Source organism: Phoca vitulina, unplaced genomic scaffold, assembly GCF_004348235.1.
Source record: "Phoca vitulina isolate PV1807 unplaced genomic scaffold, GSC_HSeal_1.0 scaffold33, whole genome shotgun sequence".
Taxonomy (NCBI): Eukaryota; Metazoa; Chordata; class Mammalia; order Carnivora; family Phocidae; genus Phoca; species Phoca vitulina.
Genome location: NW_022589736.1, coordinates 23574709 through 23599355, shown reverse-complemented (window position 1 = coordinate 23599355; position 24647 = coordinate 23574709). Strand labels below are relative to the sequence as shown.

Below are 24647 nucleotides of genomic sequence, written 5' to 3'. Positions count from 1 at the left end.
CGGCTCAGGTCATGGTCCCAGGGTCCTGGGATCAAGTCCCATAGTGGGCTCCCTGCTCAGCAGGAAGCCTGCTTCTCCCTCTCCCGCTCCCCCTGCTTGTGTTCCCTCTCTCGCTGTCTCTCTCTCTGTCAAATAAATAAGTAAAATCTTTAAAAAAAAAATACTACTGAGTTTATTTAACCAACTGTTCCTGAACCATTCTGGGCGTGAAGAATGACAGGCATGAGGCCACGGTATTGTCCCAGGAACAGCGGCCGGCAGCTGGGTGCTTTACCACATGATTCCCAAAGGGCAGAGAGGCTCCTCGGGAAATAGTGGGGTGGATTACTTTTGACAATAATAAACTTTACATGAGGGACAGTGAGCATAATAGGATCTAATCAGACTGAACTCTTGCCAAGAACCTGAAATCAGAACCACCACCACCACCAAGTTCAATCCAAGTGTCCTCATTTCTACACAGAGAGAACATTTCTAATACTTTTATTTAAAGAAATAAAATCAATTGGTGAACTTCATAAGAAGTGTACGTAATGCACTTCTTGTGTGAACCCCTTTTTGTTCATTTGGTAGCTTAGAGATATCTGTAAAGATCTGCCTCTTTACTTTTTAACTTCATCAACCCGCCTGGATGGAACATGAGGTCAACGATATACACCTCAGGGGGAGGGAGAGCCCCAATCAGTCCCTTACGAGATTCATTCATCAACTTAACTTCATTCCAGGCTCTGCCATACTCCCCACGAACCAGAGAGCAGCCGATGCCAATTTTATCAGCCAGCGCCTGTGGGAGAAAACACAAGATCAACCAAAAGTGAGGAGGGAGAGGGGAGGAGAAAAATCCTTAGCTGGAAGACCCACCTTGTTGAAGGGGAAATACACAACTCTTGCAAAGAAGTGCTTAGAAAGGAGGCTGGAAAAAAAATGTGGAATATTGTGATAGGAGCCAATAAAATGTGATAAGTTCCCTTGTTCCCCAAGATCCTGTAGACTCAAAATCTCTGCGTAGGTCCTGCTGGGAAGTGACATTTTTCAGGCAGTTACACTGCATTGTATCAGCACAAGATTGATAACGTCATTGGAGAATAGCTATTCCACGGGCTTTCAGCACTACCGCATCTATCAATCTTTCCATGCTTCTAGGCTGCTCTGTGGGTGTGCTATGCAGCGGGATTGAATGGAGGGATCAAATTGGTGGGGATCTCTTTCTTGCCGATTTATTCTGTGTGATGGGGACGCTGCCGTGAGCAGGGGGTTGGCCCTTTTTGGGATGCCTGATGCCACTTCCTCCGGAGTGGCTTATGTTCCTTAGAAGCGCTCTCTTCAGTTTGTCCTGATTTTGAAGTTATTTAAAAAGTACCTTTAAAATAATCTGGAAACTTCTTAGCCACATCATAGTGGATTAAGAGACTGCTCAGACTGCCTGGATTTGAATTTTGGCTCAGCCACATACTAGTTGTTGTCACCTCAGGCAAATGACTCAGCCTCTCTGTACTATTTCTTCATCTGAGAAATGAGGATAACAACAGTCGAACCTCCTTCCTAGCAGGGTGGTTATGGAGATGAAGGGAATGAATACGTGTCAAGGGCCTAGAGCTATGAATGCTGCACAGAGTAGGTACTCAATAAGTGTTCCTAGTAGAAGACAAGAATTGTGTTGTTTTAAAAATCCATCTATATATTAATGTGATTTATTGATTACCTACTGTGTATTGACTTCACCAAGGTAGTCTTTCTTGGGTGGACCAAGATAATTAAGACATGGTTGTCACTTTTAGAGCCTTCCATCCTATCAAGTCTGAGCCTGCCTGGTAAACAGTCAACTAGAATACAACAGAATCCAAATGGATGGCATTCTGTGGTATTGTCATTTATAATAGGAAATACGCGTTTGGTCTTTGTCCCGTTTCTGGCACGGAACTCCTAAACCCTTGGAATTTCCTAAGTGATGAGAACGATAAAAGTGTCTTTCCTTATGTTAATGAGGTGACTTCTGGACCGCACTTAAGGATGGGGGCTGTTTGGCAGGGGAACCAATCTTATGATTGGGTTACAACATTTAGTCCCACCCTGAACCTGGGGAGGGGAGAGGGGTTGCAGGTTGAATCAGCCCCCAGTGGCAATGATTTCATCAATCATGGCTATGAAATGAAGCTTCCCTGAAAACCCAAAAGGCGAGAATTCGGAAAGGTTCCGGATTGGTGACCCCGTGGAGATTCAGGGAGAGTGGGGCGCCTGGAGCAGGGCACAGAAGCTCCAAGCCTTCTCCCCCTACCTTTCTCTGTGCATCTCTTCCATCTGGCTGTTCCTGAGTTATATCTTTTTATGATAAACTGGTGATCTAGTAAGTAAAATGTTTCTGAGTTCTGTGAGCCCCTCTGGCAAATTAATCAACCCTGAGGGGCTGTGTTCTTGGGAACCTCCAATCTATAGCAGGCTGGTCAGAAGCGCAGATGACAGCCGGGCTTGTGACTGGTTGGCTGAAGTTTGTGTGGCGGGGAGGGAGCAGTGTTGCAGGAGTGAGCCCGTAACCTGTGGGGTCTGACGCTGTCCCCAGGTGGGTAGTGTCAGAATTGAGTTGCATTGACCTAGCTGATGTCTGAGGATTGGGTGGATGTATAAAAGCTGCTCCCCCCACCCCGGGCCTGCCACCCCTCCCCCCACTGGAATTGGTACAAGAATCCTCTTATACTCATTGTCTAGTGGGATAGAGAGTCAAAAATAAACATGTTCTCTGAAATAATATTTATTGCTCTCTTAACTCCATGTCAAGGCACTTTAAATCATCAAAATAATCCTGTGAAATAGATAACGATTGCGTTTCCCATTTTATGGAGAGTGAAACTGAGGCCAGATCACTTTCCTGAGGAAGGTCACCGTAAGTGGTGACCTAATGTGGAAGCCAGGGAATCTGTCCCCAGAGTCTGAGTTCCTAGCCTCAGGGTGATACTGCCTCCCACTGAGTTGAATGAGTTCCCAGCTGAAAGTCTCCATCTTCTCTGCAAAGTGCGAAACAAAGTCGTCTGCTTAGAGGAAGAGGCAGAGATGAAAGTGTTAGTAGGACAGACACGTGGGGCAGAGCTGCTGCGGGAAAAGGAAAAGCCTCTGACCAGGAGCTGGAAAAGAGTGGCCAGGCCAAATGACTGTCCACATGAGTTGGGCACGCTGACTCGGCTGTGGCACTCCCCACTGTCAAGTTTCATAGCCCGAGTGTCACAGTGGAAAGGGCAAGCAATCCGACTGGCCCCGGGGGGACTGGCAAGGCAGGAGGGAAGACGGATGGGGTCAAGAAAGTGGGGGAAGTTAGTGAGCCAATTATAAGGTCTAAGGATAATTCATCTAGGCTGCCAAGGGGTAAAAATAAAGCCAAAAAGGAGGCAACAAACTGGAAGAAAATAGGGAAGATGAAGAGTATTTACAGGAGTGAACAATTTAGGAGGGTGGAAGGATAAAAGATTTTATCATTGGTATTAGCGGTCAGGCCGTCAGGGGTGGGCAAGACCCAGCTAATGAATTGTGTCACTCGATGCAGGTGTGAGGGTAATAGATTCAGTTTGGCATAATGAGATGGACTGATTGTTCGTGTCTCCCCCCACCCCCCACCCAGTTCATATGCTGAAACCTTGATCCCCAGTAGGGTGGTATTGGGAGATGGGTCTTTAGGTAGTTAGGTTCAGAGGAGGTCATGAACATGGAGCCCCCACTGCGGGATTAATGCTTTAGTAAGAGGAGGAAGAGATCAGAGCCTCCTGTCTGTCCGGGATGTGAGGACAGAGGCGGAAAGTGGCCACTGCAAACCAGGAAGAGGGTCCTCACCAGATGCTGACTCTGCTGGCACCTTGATCTTAGACTTCCCAGTCTCCACAATTGTGAGAAATAAATGTTTACTGTTTAAGCCCCCCAGTGTATGGTATTTTGAGACAGCAGCATGAGCACACTAATACAGTGCCTAGGAGATGCTCGGGTGCGGCCAGCTGGGCGCAAACAGATCAGGAATCGGGAGAGGTCTGTGGGACAGAGGAGAGAATCTGGGTACCTTAGGCAGTTAGTGTTTAAGGTCACGTGACAGGAGGACCGCACCGTAGAAAGTACATAAAGTGAGAAAAGAGTCTGGGTTGGAACCGTGAGGGACCCCCACATTGAAGGGGCATGGAGGAAAAGAGGTCACCAAAGGCGACTGAGATGAGGTGGAAAGAGAGGACAGAAGTTACTAAAGAGAGTGATGTCAAGGGATGAGAAGGATCAGTGACAAATTCTTTGACATATCAAGTAAGACAGGGAGCTAAGGCCAGGCTGCAGTGGGCTGAGGAGAAAAATGAGGCATGCTAAGGAGGGACTGAGATGACTAAGGTGCTGAGATGACTTTGAATTTTGCCCTGGAATGAGAATTATCTACAGATAGAAGCAATGTGGTAGGTTTGATTCAGACAGGCATGGGTACGAGTTCCAGCTGGGCCTCTGGTTGACCTTGGGTAAATTCTCTCTTTGAGTTCGGTTTTCTTGTCTTTCAAACAAGGGTAGTAATTTCAACCTTTGGCATTTGTGAGACTCTTCACAATTGCATTTATCAGGTGCTTGACACGTAGCTCAAAATGATGGTGGTCATGGTAATAGGAGCTATAGGAGTAGTTGTAGCTATGATGAGAAAAGATTTCTATTTCCTCTTCAAAGAGTACAGACTTAACTTTAGATTTTAAAGGAAAAACAGCTAATAGAGAGAAAGAGATTTAAGGAGGAGAAAATTTGATAAAGCAAGAAATCCAAGAAAATATGGAAGGTTGGCATTTGGATTAGAGATAGAATTCGCTTAGAACTGGAAGCAAGATATACATGGATGTAAAGAGGTTTGTAGGTATTTGGGAGGGGATAGGAATCTTATACATTCAGTCTAGAGTTCAGAAACCATTTTTGCAGCTCCTATTGTATTCCAGACACTTGACACAATGGAGAAAAAAATCACCCCCTCTTTCTCGTATCTGATCCTTCTTTAGTGTCCCCATCTCAGTGAATAATGCCATCATTACCAGTTGCCCTGCCCAGGACCTGAAAATCACTTTGTTCTCATGCAGTCCCTCATACCACACCTAGGCAGACACCCAACTGTTTTAAATCTCCCTGTAAATTCACACCTTCTTCCACGTCTTCACAGCTATTGCTTTAGTAAAGGTCACCTGTATTTCTTGCTCCAATGACCTTCCAGTTGGTCTTCCTGTCTCCAGTCCTGCCCCTGCTCTAATTGATTCCCCATTCTGTTGCCTGAACGGTCTTCCAAAATCATGTTGCTGCTTTCCCCTTAACAACATTCAGTGGCTACTCACAGATTTTAGGATCAAGTGCAAACTCACATGGTGCTTTGTGATCTGGCCCTTAGCCTCATCCAACCCCTCCTCTTTCCTTCATCCAGACAAACTACTCTACACTCCTCAGATGGACCAGGGGCTCTCATTCCAGTTATTTTGTATAAAATATTGGTTTGTTTAGAATGCTCTTGTCTTCCTTCTTTACCTGCTGAAATCCTACTTAGCCTCTAATACTCAGGCTGCATATCACTTCATCCCCTGAAACTTTCCCTGACATCTCCTTAGAACCCACAAGTCGGGCTTAGGCACCTGGGGTAGGGGCTGCCACTTTAGTATCTCTATATTCCCAGACCTTAGGAGAGCCCTTGGCCTATAGTAGATGTACGATAAATGTTGAATGAATATGCTTCCGATAGTCTGGCAAATACACACGTTACATATATATCTCAAATAGAAGTAACTCTAAACGATAGGATTGATATTAGCCAGTTAAGTGTTAGCCGACGGCTCACACCATTATAATAACGACAAACATTTGTACCTACTGGCAAGTGAGGCAAAACATCTTAAGTACCTTGAAAAGCAAAGCTCGATGGTAGAAGATTCCTTTTTTGATCAGTCCAATTGGTGTAACGTTGGATTTAAGTTGAAATTTTAGTTCACTTATATGAAGTTCCCAGCTGAAATCATGTAGTTTCTCTTTTGACACTTTACCGCCCATTTTTTCTGCCACATACCTGTGTCAATTACATTGAGATCAAATCAGTCAAGTTTAATATCTCGTTTTGGATGCTTTGAGTGTAACTGTATGTGTGAAAACTATATTTCCTCTGACTTTTATCATTGGCTTTACTTTTTAAACTTACTATAAGCGTGTTAACATTATGCCTACTGTCTTCAAACTCTCATGTATAAACTGAAATTCTAACAATTTCATTCAACACAAAGGAAGAAATGAATGCTAATTTCGATATTTATAACAAGATACAAATCAATATCACACTAAATTTGTATCAGTGCAGTCTTAAAGTTCTATCTTGCTCTTGAAAAGTATTTTCAAACGTTTCAATCTGAAATCCAAGGCATTGTACTAACATATGGTCCTTCTTTTAAGGAATTTGAACTCAGAGATAATGTGAACACATAGGAAATTTTCCCATTGGATTCCCAAATATTTTCAAGTTTTATAAGTTTTTTCCTTTTAAGTTGTCTTATTTTTATTTATTTTTTTTATTTAGAGGCATTTATGTAACCCTGAAGTGAGAGGAGAGAGGAAGGGGGCAGAAGGAAAACTAAGGAAGTTGGGTGGTATAGTTTGCCTAGGGGTTTCCTCCTCATTTGAGGCTCTCCCTGAAGAAGTCAATAAACACACCTGCAAAAATCTTCTGTCGACTGATGAAGCCTACTACATCTTGGAGTAAAGGCAGAACTGCAAATTTTAAGAAAGAATTTCCTCTTGCTGTATGTAGAATCAAGCAAAGAAGAACAACGTTGAAAAACAGAGAAAGGGGCGGGGAGAGAGCTGTCGCACGGACCCCCGCCAGGTATCCTGTAATGAATGTGGGAAACCAAAGGCACGGGGACAAATCTCTGGATCTCGCCTCGAAAAGGGCTCAGGTTAAAAAAACAATTATTTGGGAATGATGAAAAGTATTTCTGATAGGAACAAAGCATGAGGACATCTGACAAATGCTGAAATGAGCTAAATCAGAGTTCTGCTCGAGTCATCACTTCTCAAGGACATCAGGAAAACTTCAGTCGCCAAAAATGTTCTCTTCCAGTTCTGGCTGACAAGAAGTCAATGATCTGGCGGCTGTGTTTCTTGCAGTTGTCACATCCAGGTTTGATGAGTGCAATGCACTGCTACTTGGAATAGACACAAGCTCCCGTGGAGACTACAGCTGTTGCAGGATCCAGTAGCTCACTAACTGGTTGTCGGTGCCAGTTATGGAGGCCACCCTCCACTTCCTGCAATTCCTAACCCCTTACAGCTACCAAGTCAAGTTCTCAGATGTCTCTTAGTGGACTCACATTAAATGCTCTAATTAAGAAGGCAACATCACTGGCTCACACAGAGCGTCTAGCCTGCCCAAACAGCCACCTCTTAGAACGCTCACAACCACACTCGAGAGCAACGCGAAACGCAAAATATCAGACATCTGTCTGACCTAAAAATAGCGACGGTTATTTGTATCAGAAAAGAATTTGTGGGGATGGGGTAACCTGGTGATGGGCATTAAGGAGCACACGTGATGGAATGAGCACTGGGTGTTATAGAAGACTGATCAATCACTGAACTCTACCTCTTAAACTGATAATACACTATATGTTAATTCATTGAATTCAAATTGAAAAAATTAAAAAAAGAAAATAATTTGTGAGTTTACAAAGAATTCACAATACGCTTCGTTAAATTGTGAGCACCCCAGGTACCTAAGGAGTAATTTAATTTTCTTTCTTTCTTTTTTTATTTTTGGAGTAATTTAATTTTCAAACTTTTGATTCATTCCTAACTTCTTCAGGATCACGTTGAACGATGCCTTTAATGGTTTAGCTGGAGAAAATGACAAAAGTGTTTTTCTTTAAGCAATTTCCAGCTCCTAGCTCTGATTCTTGGCGGAAATAGGACCTAAAATAGAAATTGGGCATTTTTTCCAATTTATTATGTTTCTGCTTCAAGGTCAGAAGTGGGGGTGCAGTAATTACAATGTCGTTAGCTGAAAATGGGCTAAGAAATGCAAACCACTAAAATCAAAAACTTTGCTTCAGAAACTTAAAATGCCGATGTATATAGAGACCACTTACTTTGCAAGAGCCTCAATCTGCTCCTTAATATTGGTTATGGGAAATATTGACTTGGTCACTTCATACACATAAACACAGAAGCCCGGGTCGGAGGGAGGGTACCATTCTTTATCAGGGCTCCCTTCTCCGGCCAATTTTGGGGCTGCCGCAAACTCCTCTTCCTCCTTCACTTTTTCCTCTTCTTTTTTCCCTCGGTCTTTCCTTTGAGAGGAAACGGCAGCAATCAAAGTCACAAAATGAATAGGCACTAACTGCACTCCAAGTTCATCTGAAGAGCACCCCAGAAAGAGAGTATTTTATACCTTAACGACCGTATCATGTGCAGTTTTCAAATTTTTGATGACAACAATAGAGTTTTATGGTTTCTATATTATGTAAGAGAAATTAACTGTCAAGAGAACACAACATGATTGATACATATTATGAAAATCATATACTGGTCTTGCGTACAATTGCCTAGCCAGATGTCTGGTGCATAGTAGGTATGTAATAAACATTTATTGAATTGGGAAAAAATAGGTTGCCTCCTCAGGGAGTGTAAGCCAGTCTTACATCATCTCTTGCTTCAGGTGAGACCTTCTGCAAGAAGAGTTTGAATCACTGTTTTTAAGAAAAATGACCCAAAACCTGGAAAAAAGGCAAAACAAAATAAGGCTAGCATGGAATTTTCATGTCATGCAGGGGAAGACTTACCTAAAGTTTTTATAGGGAAATGTACTTAGTTCTGTACTTAGGAAAACTGGAATGTACTTTGTAAAGATATTGTTTAATTAAAATATTCTGTGAATTAATCGTTTCAAACTTAGAGAATTTGCTAGCTAACATGTAAGTGTTTGTTTAGTAGAGATGCACATTATTTCTGTCAATGGAGAAGATATGGCCAGAGGTTATAGTTTATTGTCCTGTAGGATGGTAACCAGTTTTTGGTTTATTTTTAATGTAACTCAGCCATCTTTTTCTAACATTCTTTAATTAAATTGGATATAAATCCCTAGCTCCTCAAATGTCCTTTGGACCAATATTAACATCTTACTGGTTCCCTCATTAATTTATGAGTTGAACAAAAGCAATGACATGTATTCTCATTCCAGGTAACATGGAGTAGGCACATTTAACCCTGTTTCTCCTACTGAATACAGTCCATCAAACCTGGACAGGATTCAACAGCTACTTGAAGACTCTGAAAAGCAAATGGTAGCAGGAAGATCCGAGAAGGTCTCTGGAATTACTGAACAGATGGTGAGTTTATCTTTTTATTTTTCTCCAGTATTCTCTAGACATAGCTCAAAATCCTGGAAGTGGGCATCAGCACAGAGAGAGTTCAAGGAGAAGCCCTCTTGAGAAACAGGAAAGACACAGAGTAGAGGAAAGCCATGTTTTGTTGTTTTCTTTTTTTCCCTCCATTCTCTTGTTTCCCAGCCCCCAAGGAATCCTGTGACTGTGGCAGCAGTGGTGACATCAGCATCTCATAAGAACCTAAAATAACTTTATACTCGCTCAGTCCTCATGTTGCTTGGCTGGAGATAATAGGGGCAGTCACGGCCAGAGTATAGCAGGGCAGGGTAAATAAAGTTTTCCGACTTGAGGACCAAAAAAACCCCCCAAGGAACCAACAAAGACAAGGGAGATCATGAAAAGGGAAAAGCTCAGGAAAAAAAATCAAGTTATTTATGAATTCTTAGGCTTACCCCCAAGCTGTGTACATATCGTTCTGACCCTAAACAGTACATCACAGATGTTGAGGATAGAACGATGGGAGTGACCACCACCCAAATCCTAAACTGGACACTAGTTGGCACACAGTCAGGACTGCTCCAAATAGCACGGCAAAGCCTTTGGAAACTGGGCTGACAGTGGAATGACAACCCACAGAACACTGGCTGAAACTTGTTGAAGATTGAAAGCAGCTGGGTCTGGGCACCTGACGTCTCAGAGCATGTGACTCTTGATCTTGGGGTGGTGAGTTCGAGTCCCACGTTGGGTGTAGAGATTACTTAAATAAACACAACTTAAAAAAAAAAAGAAGAAATCAACTTGGTCAACTGCTGGTTAAAACAGACACAAAAAAAGGGAAATTCTTCTTAGAATGCACATAAGACACATTTACCAATATTTTGATTACTGTAACTTTATCATAAATCATTAAATCGAGAGATTTTTTCAACTTTATTCTTTCTTTAAAATTATTTTATATACCCTTCCATAAAGGTTTTAGATTTAGCATGTCTATATCTAAAAAAATCCTGCTGGAATTTTGATAGAATTATACCAAATCTATAGATCAGTTTGGGGGAAAACTGACATTTTTACTATGTTGAGTTTTCCAATACATGAACATGGTATATCTCTTCACTTATTTAGTGATTCTTTGATTTCCTTTGTGTTTGATGGTTCTCAATATATGTTTTGAGATATTTCATATCTCATTTTTAAAGCTGTTAAAAATGGTATTCAACAAATTTTTGGTTTTCAATTTTTCATTGCCAGCATATAGAAATATGATTGATTTTTATGTTTTGACCTGATATACTGATCTGTTGCTAAAGTCACCTATTAGTCCTAAGAGGTTTTTTAAAAAATAGACTCCTTATGGATTTTCTATTCAGACTATCTTGTTGTCTGCAAATAGGAACTGTTTTTTCCCCCTCATTTTCCAGTCTTTATACTTTTAAAAATTGCCTTATTGCAATGTGTAGGTGATGAATAGGAGTGATAAGGATACAGTGATGAATAGGAGTGATAAGAATAGTTATCCTTGTTTTGTTCATGATTTTTTCAGAAAAGCATCCAGTCTTTCACCATTAAGTATGATATAATCAGTTGTTTCTCCCCCCCTCCCCCAGCCCGTGGATGCCTTTCATCAGGTCGAGAAAGTTCCCTTATATTCCTACTTCACTGACAGTTGTATTTTTAATCATAAATGATGTTGAATTTTGTCAAATTATTTTTCTGCATCAATTAATATGATCATGTGGGTTTTTTTCTTTATACTGTCAATATGGTGGATTACATTGATTGATTTTCAAATATTGAACGAGCCTTACATTCCTGGGATAAACTCCTCTTAGATGAATTATTCTTTCTATGTATCACTGGATTTGATTTGCTAATATTTCGTAGAGGACTTTTACATCTGTATTCATGATGGATACTGGGCCGTAATTTTCTTTTTGTACAACACCTTGTCTGATATTGGCATTAGGATAATGCTGGTATCATACATTGGGAAACATTCTCCCTTATTTCCTGGAAAAGACTGTTTGGAGTTGGTATTGATTCTCGAAACATTTAGCAAAATTCACTAAATGAAACCATCGGGGTCAGGAGATTCTTTTTAGGAAGGGTTTTATGAATTCAGTTTCTTTCATAGTTCTGGACTATTTAGGTCATCTATTTCATCCTTGGTGAGTTTTGATAGTTGGCAGATTTTGATGAATTTGTTCATTTCATCTAAGTGGCTGAATTAAAGTGCTCATAGCATTATCCTTCAATGTGTGTAGGGTTTGTGATGATAATTCTCTCTTTCATTTCTAATATTGATAATTTACATATCCTCTTTTTTATGCTTTGTCAGTCTTGCTAGAAGTTTATCAATGTTACTGACATTTTTAAAGAACCAGCTTTTGATTTCATTGGCCTTCTCTATTGCTTTTCTGTTTTCAATTTCATTGATTTCTGCTCCTTACTATTTTCTTCCTTCTGCTTGTATTGGGTTTATTTTGCTTGTCTTTTTCTAATTTCTTGAGGTAAGAGCTTAGCTTACTGACTCAAGACCTCCCTTTTATTCTAATACATTTAGTAAAATAAATTTCCCTCTTAGAACTGCTTTGCCTGTATCCCACAAATTTTCATATGCTACATCTTCACTTTCATTTAGTTCTTTGTAGTTTTAAACTTCCTTTGAGACTTTTGTCCCATAGATTATTTAGAAATGTGTCATTCAATTTCTGCACATCTAGAGATTTTCTTGTCTTTCTGTTGTTAATTTCTAGTTTGTTTCTATAAGGGTCAGAGATCATATTCTGTATGATTTCAATTATTTTAAAGTTGCTGAGTTCTGTTTTATGACCCCAGGTATTTGTAAATGTTCCACATGAAGTTGAAAAAATGTGTTTTCTGTTGTTAGTGGTGGAATGTTCTATAATTCATTGATTAGATCCTATTTATTGCTGGTATTGTTCAAATCTTTTATATCTTTGCTGATTTCAGGTCAAGTAGTTCTATCAGTTGCTCAGAGGGGAGTGTTGAAGTCCTCAACAATAATTTTGGACTTGTCTATTTCTACTTTCTGCTCTATCAGTTTTTGTTTCATGTATTTGAGGCTCTGTTGTTTGGTGCTATATATTAGATCATTGTGTCTTCCTCACAGATTAATCCATTTTTCATATGTCTTTGTCTCTAGAAATTTTCTTTGCTCTGAAGTCTACTTTATTATGTATTAAAGAGCCACTCCTGCTTTTTAAAAAGTTAATGTTTACATGGTATCTTTTTCCATCTTTTCACTTTCAACCTACCTATATCAATGAATTTAAAGTGAGTTTCTTTAAACAGCATATAGTTCCATATAACTTTTTTTTTTTAAGCTTTTATTTTTAAGTAATCTCTACACCCAACATGGGGCTCGAACTAACAACCCTGAGATCAAGAGTCGCATGCTCTACTGGCTGAGGCAGCCAGGTGCCCCTCCATTATAACTTTTTAATCCACTCTGTCAATCTCTGCCTTTTGATTGGTTCTTATTCCTCTGTTTTTCCTTTTTTGCCTTTCTGTTGGTTACCTGAACATTTTTTAGTTTTCCATCTTGATTTATTTACACCATTTTTGAGTGTAGCTCTTTGTATTGGTTTGTAGTGGTTACTGTAGAATTTTAGTATACATACATGGCTTATCACAGTCTGCTGGTATCCACATCTTATCACTTTGAGGGAAGTGTGGAAACCTCACATCCATTTAGCTCTCTTTACCTCTCTTCATTTTTGTTTCAATCATCAAATATGATTTATAAAACTCATGAGGAAACAGATAGCCTATTGTATGTACCCATATTTCAATTCTTTTTGCTATTCCTTCTTCCTTCCTTGATGCTTCCAGATTCTTTCATCATTTTCTTCTTGTTTGAAGAACTTCTAGTAACTAGTCAATACGTAAAGGTAGAACTGCTGGCAATAAATGTTTTGTTTTCCTTCACTTGGGAATGTCTTTACTTTCCCCTCTTCATTACTAAAGGGTAGTCTCCCCAGAGAGAGAACACGTGGTTGACTCCTTTAGCAGTTGAGAAATGTTATGCCACCTCCTTCTAGCCTGAGAGAAATGTACCGTCATTCAAATTGGAGTTTCCCTATAGGAGACTGGAGCTTACACCTGTATGAATTCTGGATCCCATGACTCAGGTGGGCTTCCTTAGGCGGAGCTATCTCCCACAAGAAAATTGCATCCTATGCTATGCTAGCAGAAAGAGAGGGAAGACAAGGACACCTCTGTGTGACTTCTATAGCCTTTGCTTAAGTGTATCTTTTCCCTGCATCTCCTGTATTATATCTTTTGCTATAATAAATCTCGGCCATAATTATATATATATATCCCCACCAGCCAAGAAAATGGGGCTAGTTCAGGTGAATTTCCTAAATTATGTCTTTGCAACTATTGAACATTCTGTTCCGCTAGCAGTAAATTAGGGGCAGGAATTATCTTTAAGTATTTCTTGAAGTATAGGGTGAAAGGTGGGGATCAGCTAAAGGTCATGTGAGTTTTCTCTTTATTTTGAGGAAAAAATACAAAAATAATTTTATTAAATGCTTTTGGATAATTACACAAAACTCTATAATCATAACAAATACAAAAGTTTTGTATATTTTTAAAAATTTATTATTTATTTGAGAGAGAGAGAGGGAGAAGCAGACTCCCCACTGAGCAGAGAGCCCGACGCAGGGCCTGATCCCAGGACCCTGGAATCATGACCCAAGTCGAAGGCAGATAGCTTAACTGACTGAGCCACCCAGGAGCCCCAAGTTTTATATTTTCTAATTCAATATTCTATTGACTGTAGCTAAGTAAAGGAGAGAGCTTAATCATGTATGAAATGTACTCACCATATATTACGGTAAAATCTCCAAGCAAAAATTAGTATTTCCCAGCTCTACCATCTAAAAACCTTTCTTCTTTTTTGTAAATGGAACATCTTCACACCCATAGTAAGATTTTCGTGAGCTGGGAACTACCACTGGAAAGGTCAATTAGAATGGCAGGAAGCATATTTAGGTTTACCTATTCCTACAGTTACAGGGTAGCTTTATAATATTTAACAGTCTGACTCAGAGACACCTGTAAAACAAAGCAGGTGTATTTCTCACTGAGTGTGCTGCCAGGAGAAAGAATCATTTGGCACATAGAAGATGCCAGCCAGCACATAGGGCTAAGTGCATCGCGGAGGGCAATCTTATTGAGTGATTAAAAAGGGATAATTTACTGGAGCTCCTGAGCTGTAGTTTTCCGCTGTTGTATATAGAAGTATTTCATCTGGACCTCTTTCCCATGAAGTCTGCCCAGTTGTGTTAATAAGGGCTTTAATGCTTGAAGGAATTTCATCTCTAAGTAAATATTGGAACAAGTGCTCAGAAATTACAAAAATAACGCTCGTAAAATTAACCCTCAGAAAGAACATCAATTTGTGATTAAGGATAGCAGAACTTTTAACTTTCTTACAGAGGCTTGAACCAAACTACCTCAGAAAACAGAGACTTACTGTGGGAATCCAAAACAGTAAGGATATTTTCTATTGTTCATAGGTGGATGAGAAGGTAGGCAGCTAAGTAGAGAGATTTGTCTGGCTCCAAATTGTGTATTGACATTTTCAGAGTTTAATCACTTGCTCCTTTTTGACACCATCAACTATTTGAACAAATAAATTAGAAGGCAAGGCTGCTGGGAGCAATATAAGTCACGAATCTGGCCCACACGGGTTTTCAATTTAGGTGGGAAGATTTTGGTCTATGGAAAATAATCACCATGCCTGGTAGCATTCGATAAATTCCACATGAGTGATAAAAATAAGAAACTCAAGATGTTCCAGAAATCTATCCCAACTGGGCATCCTGTTCAACCCATTCTATTCCAAAAGAATGAGAAGAGAGTATCATACAGGGTGGACACACAATGTATTCTGGGCTTAGAAGGATGCATGTGCGTGTGTGTGTGTGTGTGTGTGTGTGTGTGTGGTTTATTTTGTTATTTGTCAATGTCCCAGTAGGTAAGCTCTTTGAAAACAGAGGTTTTGTTCACTGCTATATCTCTAACACTAGAACAACTCCTAGCACCTAGTACAGTAAGTATTTGCTGAATGAATGAATAATTTCAAGAAAAGAAGGTGAGAAGGTATTTAAATGTGATTAAGATGTTAAGTGTGATTAAGAGACAATATCTATTTCTGAAAGACTTTTGCAGTCAGTAAAGATTTGGGGGGAAGGGAAAAAATGGCTAAGCTAAGGTTAAAAAGAAGAGCTTGAGGGAAATTATTTTAAAAATAAAAATGTTTTAGGAAGTCATTATGATGAAGATTAAGACTGAACAGCAGAAATGTTTAGGTACATGTGTAAATTTCTAAAAGACTCCAGAGATGAACAGACTGGAAGGAAACAAAATGGAGACAGGAAAGCAATAAACTTTTAAGTGTGTGTAATAAACTCATGTGCAGTCAACTTAAATATTTATGAAAATTGGTCTGAATACAAAAATACAGTACACATAGAACTTACAATACATTTACAAATAGGTACAGTAAATGGTTATCGTAAGGGAAATGGTCTTTATAAAGAAAAGCTTTAGAGGGCATATTAGATTTGTTGGCTTCAGTGAAGCCTAGGAAAGTATCAAGATAGTGGCTGGATAGAAAGGAAACTGATCACCTCTCCCATGAGTGTTTTCCCGCAAAGGAGAGCACAACTGAAACCTTCACACACAAAAATAATCTGATTACTGGTCACCCAGTGAGAGCCTGTTGCTTTAGGATTTTAATTCATGGAGCATATGGTGACAATATTCATGAGGAGAAAGAGAAAAATCATTCTTTCCTTGTCCATATTAGGCCACCCCACATGCATAATTGATTTGCTTGTTTCCCATCCTTTCTCTCCTCTTCTTTTCAAGAATTTAGCCACTTTGTGGTCCAAGATGGCTCATCATTCTTTGTCAGTATCTCTCAGTAACTTTTTGTTAACATTAAACATTCTCTATGACATTCTCAGATGAATAGAGTTAAAATGTTTTACTCTATCTCCAGGGATCCAAAGGACTAATAAGTCACAAGACGAGAAGGGTTTATCAAAAAACAGACAACAGGACAACAAGATTATGACCAATCTATCCCCCCAGTGGACCCAGGACTGAGGAGGGGAAAAGGACTGGACATACACTGATCACTTAAGTATGCAAGGCAATGGTGTAGGCACTGGGCAAACATTGTTTCACTTACTCTCACAGCACGTCTGTGAGGCAGGACTCATTTCCGTTTTAGAGATAAGAAAACCAAGTACCGGTTTTGTCTGGATGCAAAATGTGTGTTCTCCATCATGCTAACAATCTGTTTGAATGTTGGGAGTACATCAGGGTTTATCTTCAAGTGGGGGAGAAGATGCAGGGACAAGGAGGAGAATGGAAATGGTATGAGAAGAAATAATTATCTTCATTTGTTTACTTATTCTCCTGGGGCATATTGGGAGGGAGTCAAACCTCTATTCCTTTCAACAACAAGCATTCAGTATTTTAAATAATTTGTGAATACTTAAACGATAAATGTTTCTTTACTGTCTCTGGTGTTCATGATATTATTCTAGGCTCTATGACTATAAAAATGAAAAAGTCCTGGTCCCAGGTCTCAAGTAATCCGTGGCTTAGTAAGAAAGACAAATAGATCAACACCAAGCAGTTCAGGTTATATATAAGATTATTTGAATTCATGAAGCAGTGAACGCAAAGAGAATACCTAACCTGGGGTGACCAGGGAATGCCTCACAAAAACAAAATGTATAAAGAGAATGAAGAAGAGTAGGAATTTGCTGTGCATACAAGACTTGTAAGATTCTTACAGAGGATGCCATGGTTGCTGTTTGGACTTCATCTGGAGGAAGACAGGGAATCGTTGCTTTAGGCAGAGTAATATCATCAGCCTTTCATTTTGGGAAGGTAACTCAGGGGGGTAGCATGGAGGATGGGTTTGTGGAGGGCTATACAAAAGGGAGAAGAATCTTACAATAATGAGGTCAGTGTCTTGAGATATAATACAAAGGCCTGAACTGGGGAGGTAAAGCTGAAAATGGAGGGAAACCATGACTTAAGAGACATTGAAGACATCTAGTGCACGGGACTGAGACTCATTCAGTGTAGGGAGGAAAGAAGAAGGACTTTAAGACGATTCCTAGGCTTGAGCACTTGCATGGGAAGAGGGTAACATTCATCAGCTTAGGGAAGAGAGGAGGAAGTTTGGGAGTTGGGGGAACAATGAGTTTCATTTGGAACACATTGTTTACAGGGTAGCAGGAGAGAGCAGACTGGACTCCGGAGAGGTGTATCTAACTGTCAGCAGTAGCTAAAACCATGGAGAGTGAGAAAGGGAGTAAATGAAGAATCCTGGAGCATGTCAACATGTAAGGTAGTTGTGATGGGTAGATGAGGATATAGCAAAAAGGGCCAAAAAAGAGACTTATCTATAGAAGAAGAAGGTATGGATCAAATGAGATAAAGATGTGAGTGCTTCCAAGTAGTACAGAAAAATCAAACTATCAAATATTGTAATTAAAAACCCATGGCTATCTGAAGATCAGCACTTTAAAAAATTTATTTAAATTCTAGTTAGTTGACATACAGTTCAATATTGGTTTCAGGAGTAGAGTTCAGTGCTCTGAACATTTACCTGTAACACCCAGTGTTTGTCATAACAAGTGCCCTCCTTCATCCCCATCCCCCATCTAGCCCATCCCCCACCCCCCTCCCTCCATCAACCCTCGGTTTGTTCTCTATAGTTAAGATCTTGTCTCTCATGATTTGTTTCCCCCTTTCTCTCTTTTTCTGCCTCCCTGAAGATCAGCATTTTGATATTTACAAGTACACAAAATAACTTTCAACCCAGTAGGACTGCCCATTCTCCCCCAAAAGATTTAGGATTAAGAACCAGACTAAGTTGTAAGAAAAATAGATGATATTCTGCCAAGAATAGCAGCATCACCAAAGATTAAAGCTGATGTGGTATCAGAGGTAGCAGAGGGAAAAATACGCTTTGATTGATGATGGTAAGTACAATATGTATGTAATGGTCACCCATCAGACAAGTGGCCTACCCTCCCCTTATCAAGGGGGCAGAAGGTCGATTCTTCCCCAGGGCCATGGCTGGGTAGACCAAAGGGAGACACCTGCCTCAAAGCCAGCCAATACTTTGGCCTATGACGGTACGATGGTCTCTTTGGCCAATATGCACTTGAATATGCACAAATATGCTTTAGAACTGAAAGTTTGCTTGGAATCAGAGCCAGATTTGTCCCCTGGCAAACCAAAGTCACATATAAGCCACGGTTATGGGTGAGGCGGTAATCAAAAGAAAGTCAAGGAGGATAACAAAGCATCTGTAAATAAGATACCCGCAGTGGAGAGAGAAAAAGAGAGGGAGAGAGACAGAGTCCCTACAGTTACTGACTTCATCCGAGCTCCTGTCCTTTAGGGGGTGGCTGCATTTCCTGCGCTGGACTCTGGAGACTCCTCTATATCCCTGCAAGGGTTGAGTGGATTTGGGCTCCTTGCAACCGTTTCGTACAACAGCACTAACATTTGTTGAGCGTCCACTTTGTGCCAGGCACTGCTCTATGCACTTTCTACGTGCTAATTTCTTTACTCCTCACCATACCCTATGTTCTGTTCATTTTACTGATGAGGGGACTCAGGCAAAGAGAAGGAAACCAACTTGCTCAGACACACAGTTTATAAGGGTGGACCTTGTCAAAAATAACCTTTTCCTGCAACCGTTCAGATTTCTATTCTCTTGAATACACATGAATGCCTCTGTATGCCCACCAAGCCCTGGGCTAAACACTAGGGATGGGAAGAGAAATTCCTCAAATCAGAACATGTTCTTGTCCTCAAGGAGCTCTCCATGCAGTAGAGGTGAAGCACAGAGAAGCCAAAGGAGGAAAGGAAAGACAGGAAGAGAAGGTGCGGGGTGGGGCGCAGGATAGGGAGGGGAGGGGAGGGGGGGGGGGGGGGAAAGGGGGGGGGGGAAGGGAAAGGTGGGGTAGGGAGGGGTGGGTGGGGACGAGACGGGTGAAAGGGAAGGGAGGGGAGGGAAGGGCAAAAAATATCATTCCTGGAACAATAGGAGCAGTTAAGAAGCTGCGATGAGAAGAGCGAGCAAAGGAGACTTACAACAGAGAAGGAAGTCAGAAATAGGGAAACAGCCGCTCTGAGGTCTGAGGAGAGCAAACCACCGCCCAGACCTCGGGAGGCCGTAGGGGGCGGTCTCAGTTTAGAGAGCGGATACTCGAAATGCCTGCCAAACAGCCTCCGATACCACAGTGGTTCGGAAGGGCTTAAGTCAACAATAATTAAAGGGTCACGGAGTGTGGCAAGAGGTCCAAGTGGGTTTTTGAGGAATCCACGAAAGTGCTCATTAGAGAAATAATGGGTTTAAAAATACGTAAACATACGGAAAGCATGTTTAAAACATGCCAGGCCTAAAAAGCATGAAACCACATTCTAATTGTTCCATCAAGTAAGAGCTGGGTCCTATTTCCCTTTCCTCCTCTCGCTGCCTCCTGAGGGGTCAGAGGTTTCTCTGGGCGAGCGGGGGGGAGGCGGGGTAGAAGCACAAGCCGGAGAGGGACAGGACCGTGCTCCTGCGTGTGGGGCTCACCATCCGCAAGGGCAGCCGCCGGGGGAGGGCAGGGGGTCATTCTACCTTGATCATGACACAGGGTTGGACTTTTAAATGACTGGCTAGAGACTACTTTTGCTGTTTTCGAATTCAAGTGTCTGTAGGACTGTATAGTTGATCAAAGTGACCTGAGTTCTCACCCAGAGGCAGGAGAAGCAATTCACTCTGGTTAAGTTTTCAAGAGATTGCAAGAGGCAAAAATGAAGTGACTTGTTAATTACATTTCATGAGTCTCCCCTCCTACCCAACATCCTGATTCGGTAAGAAAAGCTTCCTATTTTAAAGGCCACCCCTTCCGTTCACCAACTTTGGTGCGGAATCAAAACCTCACATGACTATCCTTAGGAAAAGAAGACAGTCCTGCATTTCCTACCTTGATCTTTTCTCCTTAGTGGTGCTTTTGCTAAGAGCAGTATTTCGTCCAGAAGTAGGTTCCGATTTGTCTTCTGTGGGAGATCCAAATCCAGTACTAAAATGAAAAATATTTGTTCTAAGGACAAGGAAAAATTCATCATCGATTTCAATCATATGAGAAATAATAAAATATTACATTTGCAAGGCATTTCGTCATTTAGAAGGCATGTTTCTTTGCCATGACATGCCTGGGCTCCCTTCCCCGACGTGAAGCCGGGCACCAGGCATGACTCCATCTACAGAAAATCGAACAGAGCCGGCTCACAGCTCCTAAGTCCTGTGCTCGAGGGCTCACTGGAGATTCACAGCAAATAGCACAGAAAGCCTACTTTTCCCAGAGATCTTTTCCACAGCAATTTAAAAAGGCAATTATGAAATTATAGTACTAGAAGAATGAAAAGAATTAAGTTGCCCCAATCTAAAACCTAAATTTGTTCTTCCTCCCAGGTTGAGGGGAGAATTATTTGAGTACAGACAAAATACCATTTTCTTACTTCGTCTTTTCTTTGCTTGCTCTTCTTAAAGAAGATGAGGAAGAAATACTCCGTCCATAACCAATATCTGATGACTTATCTTCCATAGATGGAGGTGGAGAACTAAAATTTTATGTATTTGAATTATATACAAGTTAAAATACTTCATTTGTCAATATTGGATTTGTCCTACAAAACAGATTTTTTTTTCAGAAAATCATAATTGGAGATGACATTTAACAGTGATAGAATGAAAACATAAAGGAGAGGTGAAGGTAAGACAAAAAGAATATTGTTCATGAACTGGAACTGGAAATATTTTTATAAAATACATCACATAAAATAAATTATGACAGATACATAGGTAATGCATGACCATTTTAAGGAAGCATTTTGAAGCTTTAATTTTTAGCTGTACTATTTACTTCTTATTTTATAGTAAAAAAAAAAAAAAACACCTCTGGGCAGCAGTTAGAGTCCTGTAAACATAATTCGTTTTGGTTTGCTCCTATCTGCTTACACTTCCTTCAATTACTTCATGTTACCAGCATTGACTACAGAAATACATCTGGAATTGAGTGGTAAAAGGGAATCAAAGGAAAAACCACGTTGCCGGTGATTTCATGGCCTTTACTATGTCAGGCTATGAGTTTATGGACTGGTGTTCGTTTTCAGGGTGATGCCAAATACAGGGGGGCAAAAAGATACCGTCCTGGGAATCTTATATATTCATGTGATGATGTACAGACAAAAAGCATTATGCGCTTCCCTGCATCCCTCCTCCCCCAAGAGACTCACACGTCAGATTTACTGTTAACTAAGAGTACAGCACGTAGATCACTTGGTTCTTGTAAGCAGAGATCTTTCAAAGGCAAAAGTTTGGTGCCGGGATTTATCTACAGATAATTTAAGAAAGAAAAAGTAATATCCACATGGATTATATTGTTTTAAATGAATACTGATGTTCTCAGCTGTTTGAAGTAATGTAATTTCGCACACACATATGCACAGTTAGAAAGAGGAACTTGAACTTGTGGGCATCTTGCCTCCAGTTCCCCACAATCTGTATTGCTTTATACTCTCAGCTGTTTCACACCATAATTATCAGTTTGGCCCCCAAAAGCAGTTGAGTTTGCAATGTAAACATAAGGGAGTTTGCAATGTATGCAATGTATATATAAGGGAGAATTTGTTGTCTGTAAGAGTAACTGATTACTCAACAGATGACTAAAAATGTTGTGAGGATATGTAAAAATAGGTTAGTCTAGGTCCTATATTAGCAATTTTACCAGCCTGCTGAGGGGGGTCAGGCCACACCACCTTCTGGGGTCTTTTCCCAGTCGTATTACAGTTAGATCCCTCTCTCATCCAAGATACTTTCCAGGATCCTTTAAAAATCAGACAGATCATATTATTTTTCTGCCCACAACTCTGCCAAGTTTTCCTACTTCATTCAGAATAAAGGCCCAAATCCTTCCGATGGTCTACAAGACTTACATGATCTGGTCTCTACCTCTCTGATTTAGTCCTTACTGGTCTGCCCCTTGGTTCACTCAGCTACGGCTACACTGACCTTGTTGTTTTTTAAATATGCCAGGCATGCATATTCCTCTGCCTGGAAAGCTCTTCCCCCAGCCATCCCCACGCCTAAGTCCCCCAACCTTCTAGCTTTGGCTCACAGAGAGGGGAATCCCTCTCTGTGAGACCTCCCTGACCACAATTTCTAAAATCACGATGAACATCAACCCCAGTACCCACGCAGCACTATAGAACCCCCTTATCCTGCCTCTGCTCTACTTTTCCCCCCAAAGCTCCAATCATTTTGATCATGTGATATAAATTATTTATCTATTTGTCATGTTTACTGTTTATTGTCTATTTCTTCTCACTGGGGTGGTGAAAGTAGAGATCTAGGTCTTTTATTTACTGATATCTTCAAACCTACAATATTAGAAACTTAATATTTACTGAATGAAGGAATCAGAGAATTCTCTGAATTCACTGAATGAGACGGGCTTTCTTGGAGCAGTGATTTCTCAGTGGGGTGTGTGTGTGTGTGTGTGTGTGTGTGTATGTCTTATGATAGGTATGGTGGCGGCGGCAGCCGGGGAAAGCAGAAGGAAGAGCAGGAGTCAAGTTTTAGGCTAGTCATTTTTCATTATTCAAAATGTCTCGGGACGCTTGGGTGGCTCAGTCAGTTAAGCGTCTGCCTTTGGCTCAAGTCATGATCCCAGGGTCCTGGGATCGAGTCCCGCATCGGGCTCCCTGCTCAGCGGGGAGCCTGCTTCTCCCTCTCCCTGCCGCTCCCCCTGCTTGTGCTCTCTCTCTCTCTGACAAATAAATTAAAAAAATCTTTAAAAAAAATGTCTCTAGGGGCGCCTCGCTGGCTCCGCCGGTAGAGCATGTGACTCTTGATCTCGGAGTGGTGAGTTCGAGCCCCATGTGGTAGAGATTACTTAAAAAAAATTAAAAAATTTAAAAATGTCTCCGATTCGATTACCATGATAGAGTGTTTCCTGCAAATACGGTTCAGCTATGTGATTCTTTCATGGCCCTATCTCTTCTGCTTTTTTGAATCAAACTGGTCCAAACTGGCTTTTGCTCCTAGCCTTGCCCATCCCAGGGCCTCGGGTCCTGCACCTGCCCAGCAAACAGAGCATTTGGCTTTTGCACTTCTGAGCTCTCCCTTCACCTGAGGCAGGGATGGCACTTTCTGAGACCTGCACCACTAGCTGCTTGTCCCACTCTGGGCTTATTTTTTTCCCCCTTTTCATTCCTCTTCCTGCACCCCTTCTGCCTGATCTCAGGGATTTTCAGTAACTCCTACATTTTTTTTAATGAAGTCTGTGGATCATATCTGTTTCCTAGATTTGCCTAAAGTGGCATTTGTAGATTTAAAAATTGTTTTCCTGTTCTCCTTATTGCTCTTGGTTTCCAGAAGAAAGGAAAATGCTGGCTTAAGCAGCAGTGCCAAAATGTCCTTAAGATTCTAATTTTTAGCTTCCCATTTCTCTTGACATTAACTCTGAATTCCACTGTATATTGTTTTTAAAATCAGAGTCAAAAATGCAGCTTAAATGACGTTCTTCTATATTACATTTTAAAATTTGGTATTACAATTTGGCTCATTTCAATTAGATTATAATAAAATGAAACACTCATACTTCTATCCTTAATCACTAAGGCTGAACCCTGGAATTAATAGAACAGAAAATGCTCCTTCTTTTCTATCTTCCCTGAAACTTGAGAGTAGCCTCAGCAAGCTGATTCTACTACAAGTAATCAGATTCTTGTTAAATCGTATTTCCCAGTCGTATTACAGTTAGATCCCTCTCACACAAATGCAAGATCTTACAGCCAAAGTTAAGAATAAAGCTCTGATTCCCAAGTTTCTGCCTATAAAAATATACATTCTGTGAGGTGGTTAAAAAATTGCAATGTAATGGCACTGTGACTAAAGAAGAAATGATCGTACATACTAAAATACAAATTAATGCTGTCACTTACCTGACCGTAATCATAGAATCCGTCACTAATTATGTTACTTGATGACAAATAGCCAGTCAGGCTATATTTCAGAGACAGGTAGTTGTTGAGCAATTTGTTATAAGCTGCCTCACTGAATTTATTTTTTCGACTTACTGATAGATTAACTTCTTCAAGGATATCTAAAGCCCTGTCAATAAGAGAAAAAAAGCATGATTTGCTTTAAACAAGCAATCCAATATTAAGTTCTCATTTATA

The 24647-nt window shown here is 40.6% G+C and overlaps 1 protein-coding gene across 1 annotated transcript in view; it reads right to left on the bottom strand.

The window, feature by feature from the left end:
* Positions 1–574: 574 nt before the first annotated feature.
* ARMC3 (armadillo repeat containing 3) overlaps positions 575–24647 on the bottom strand; it is a 90833-nt gene continuing 66760 nt past the window's right edge. Inside the window, exons 13-19 of the mRNA XM_032426041.1 lie at positions 24411–24579; positions 21702–21799; positions 20925–21026; positions 20390–20485; positions 8106–8306; positions 5875–6037; positions 575–784 (exon numbers count right to left, since the gene is read on the bottom strand). Coding sequence (XP_032281932.1) covers positions 575–784; positions 5875–6037; positions 8106–8306; positions 20390–20485; positions 20925–21026; positions 21702–21799; positions 24411–24579 — 1039 coding nt within the window. The remainder of the gene's footprint in view (positions 785–5874; positions 6038–8105; positions 8307–20389; positions 20486–20924; positions 21027–21701; positions 21800–24410; positions 24580–24647) is intronic.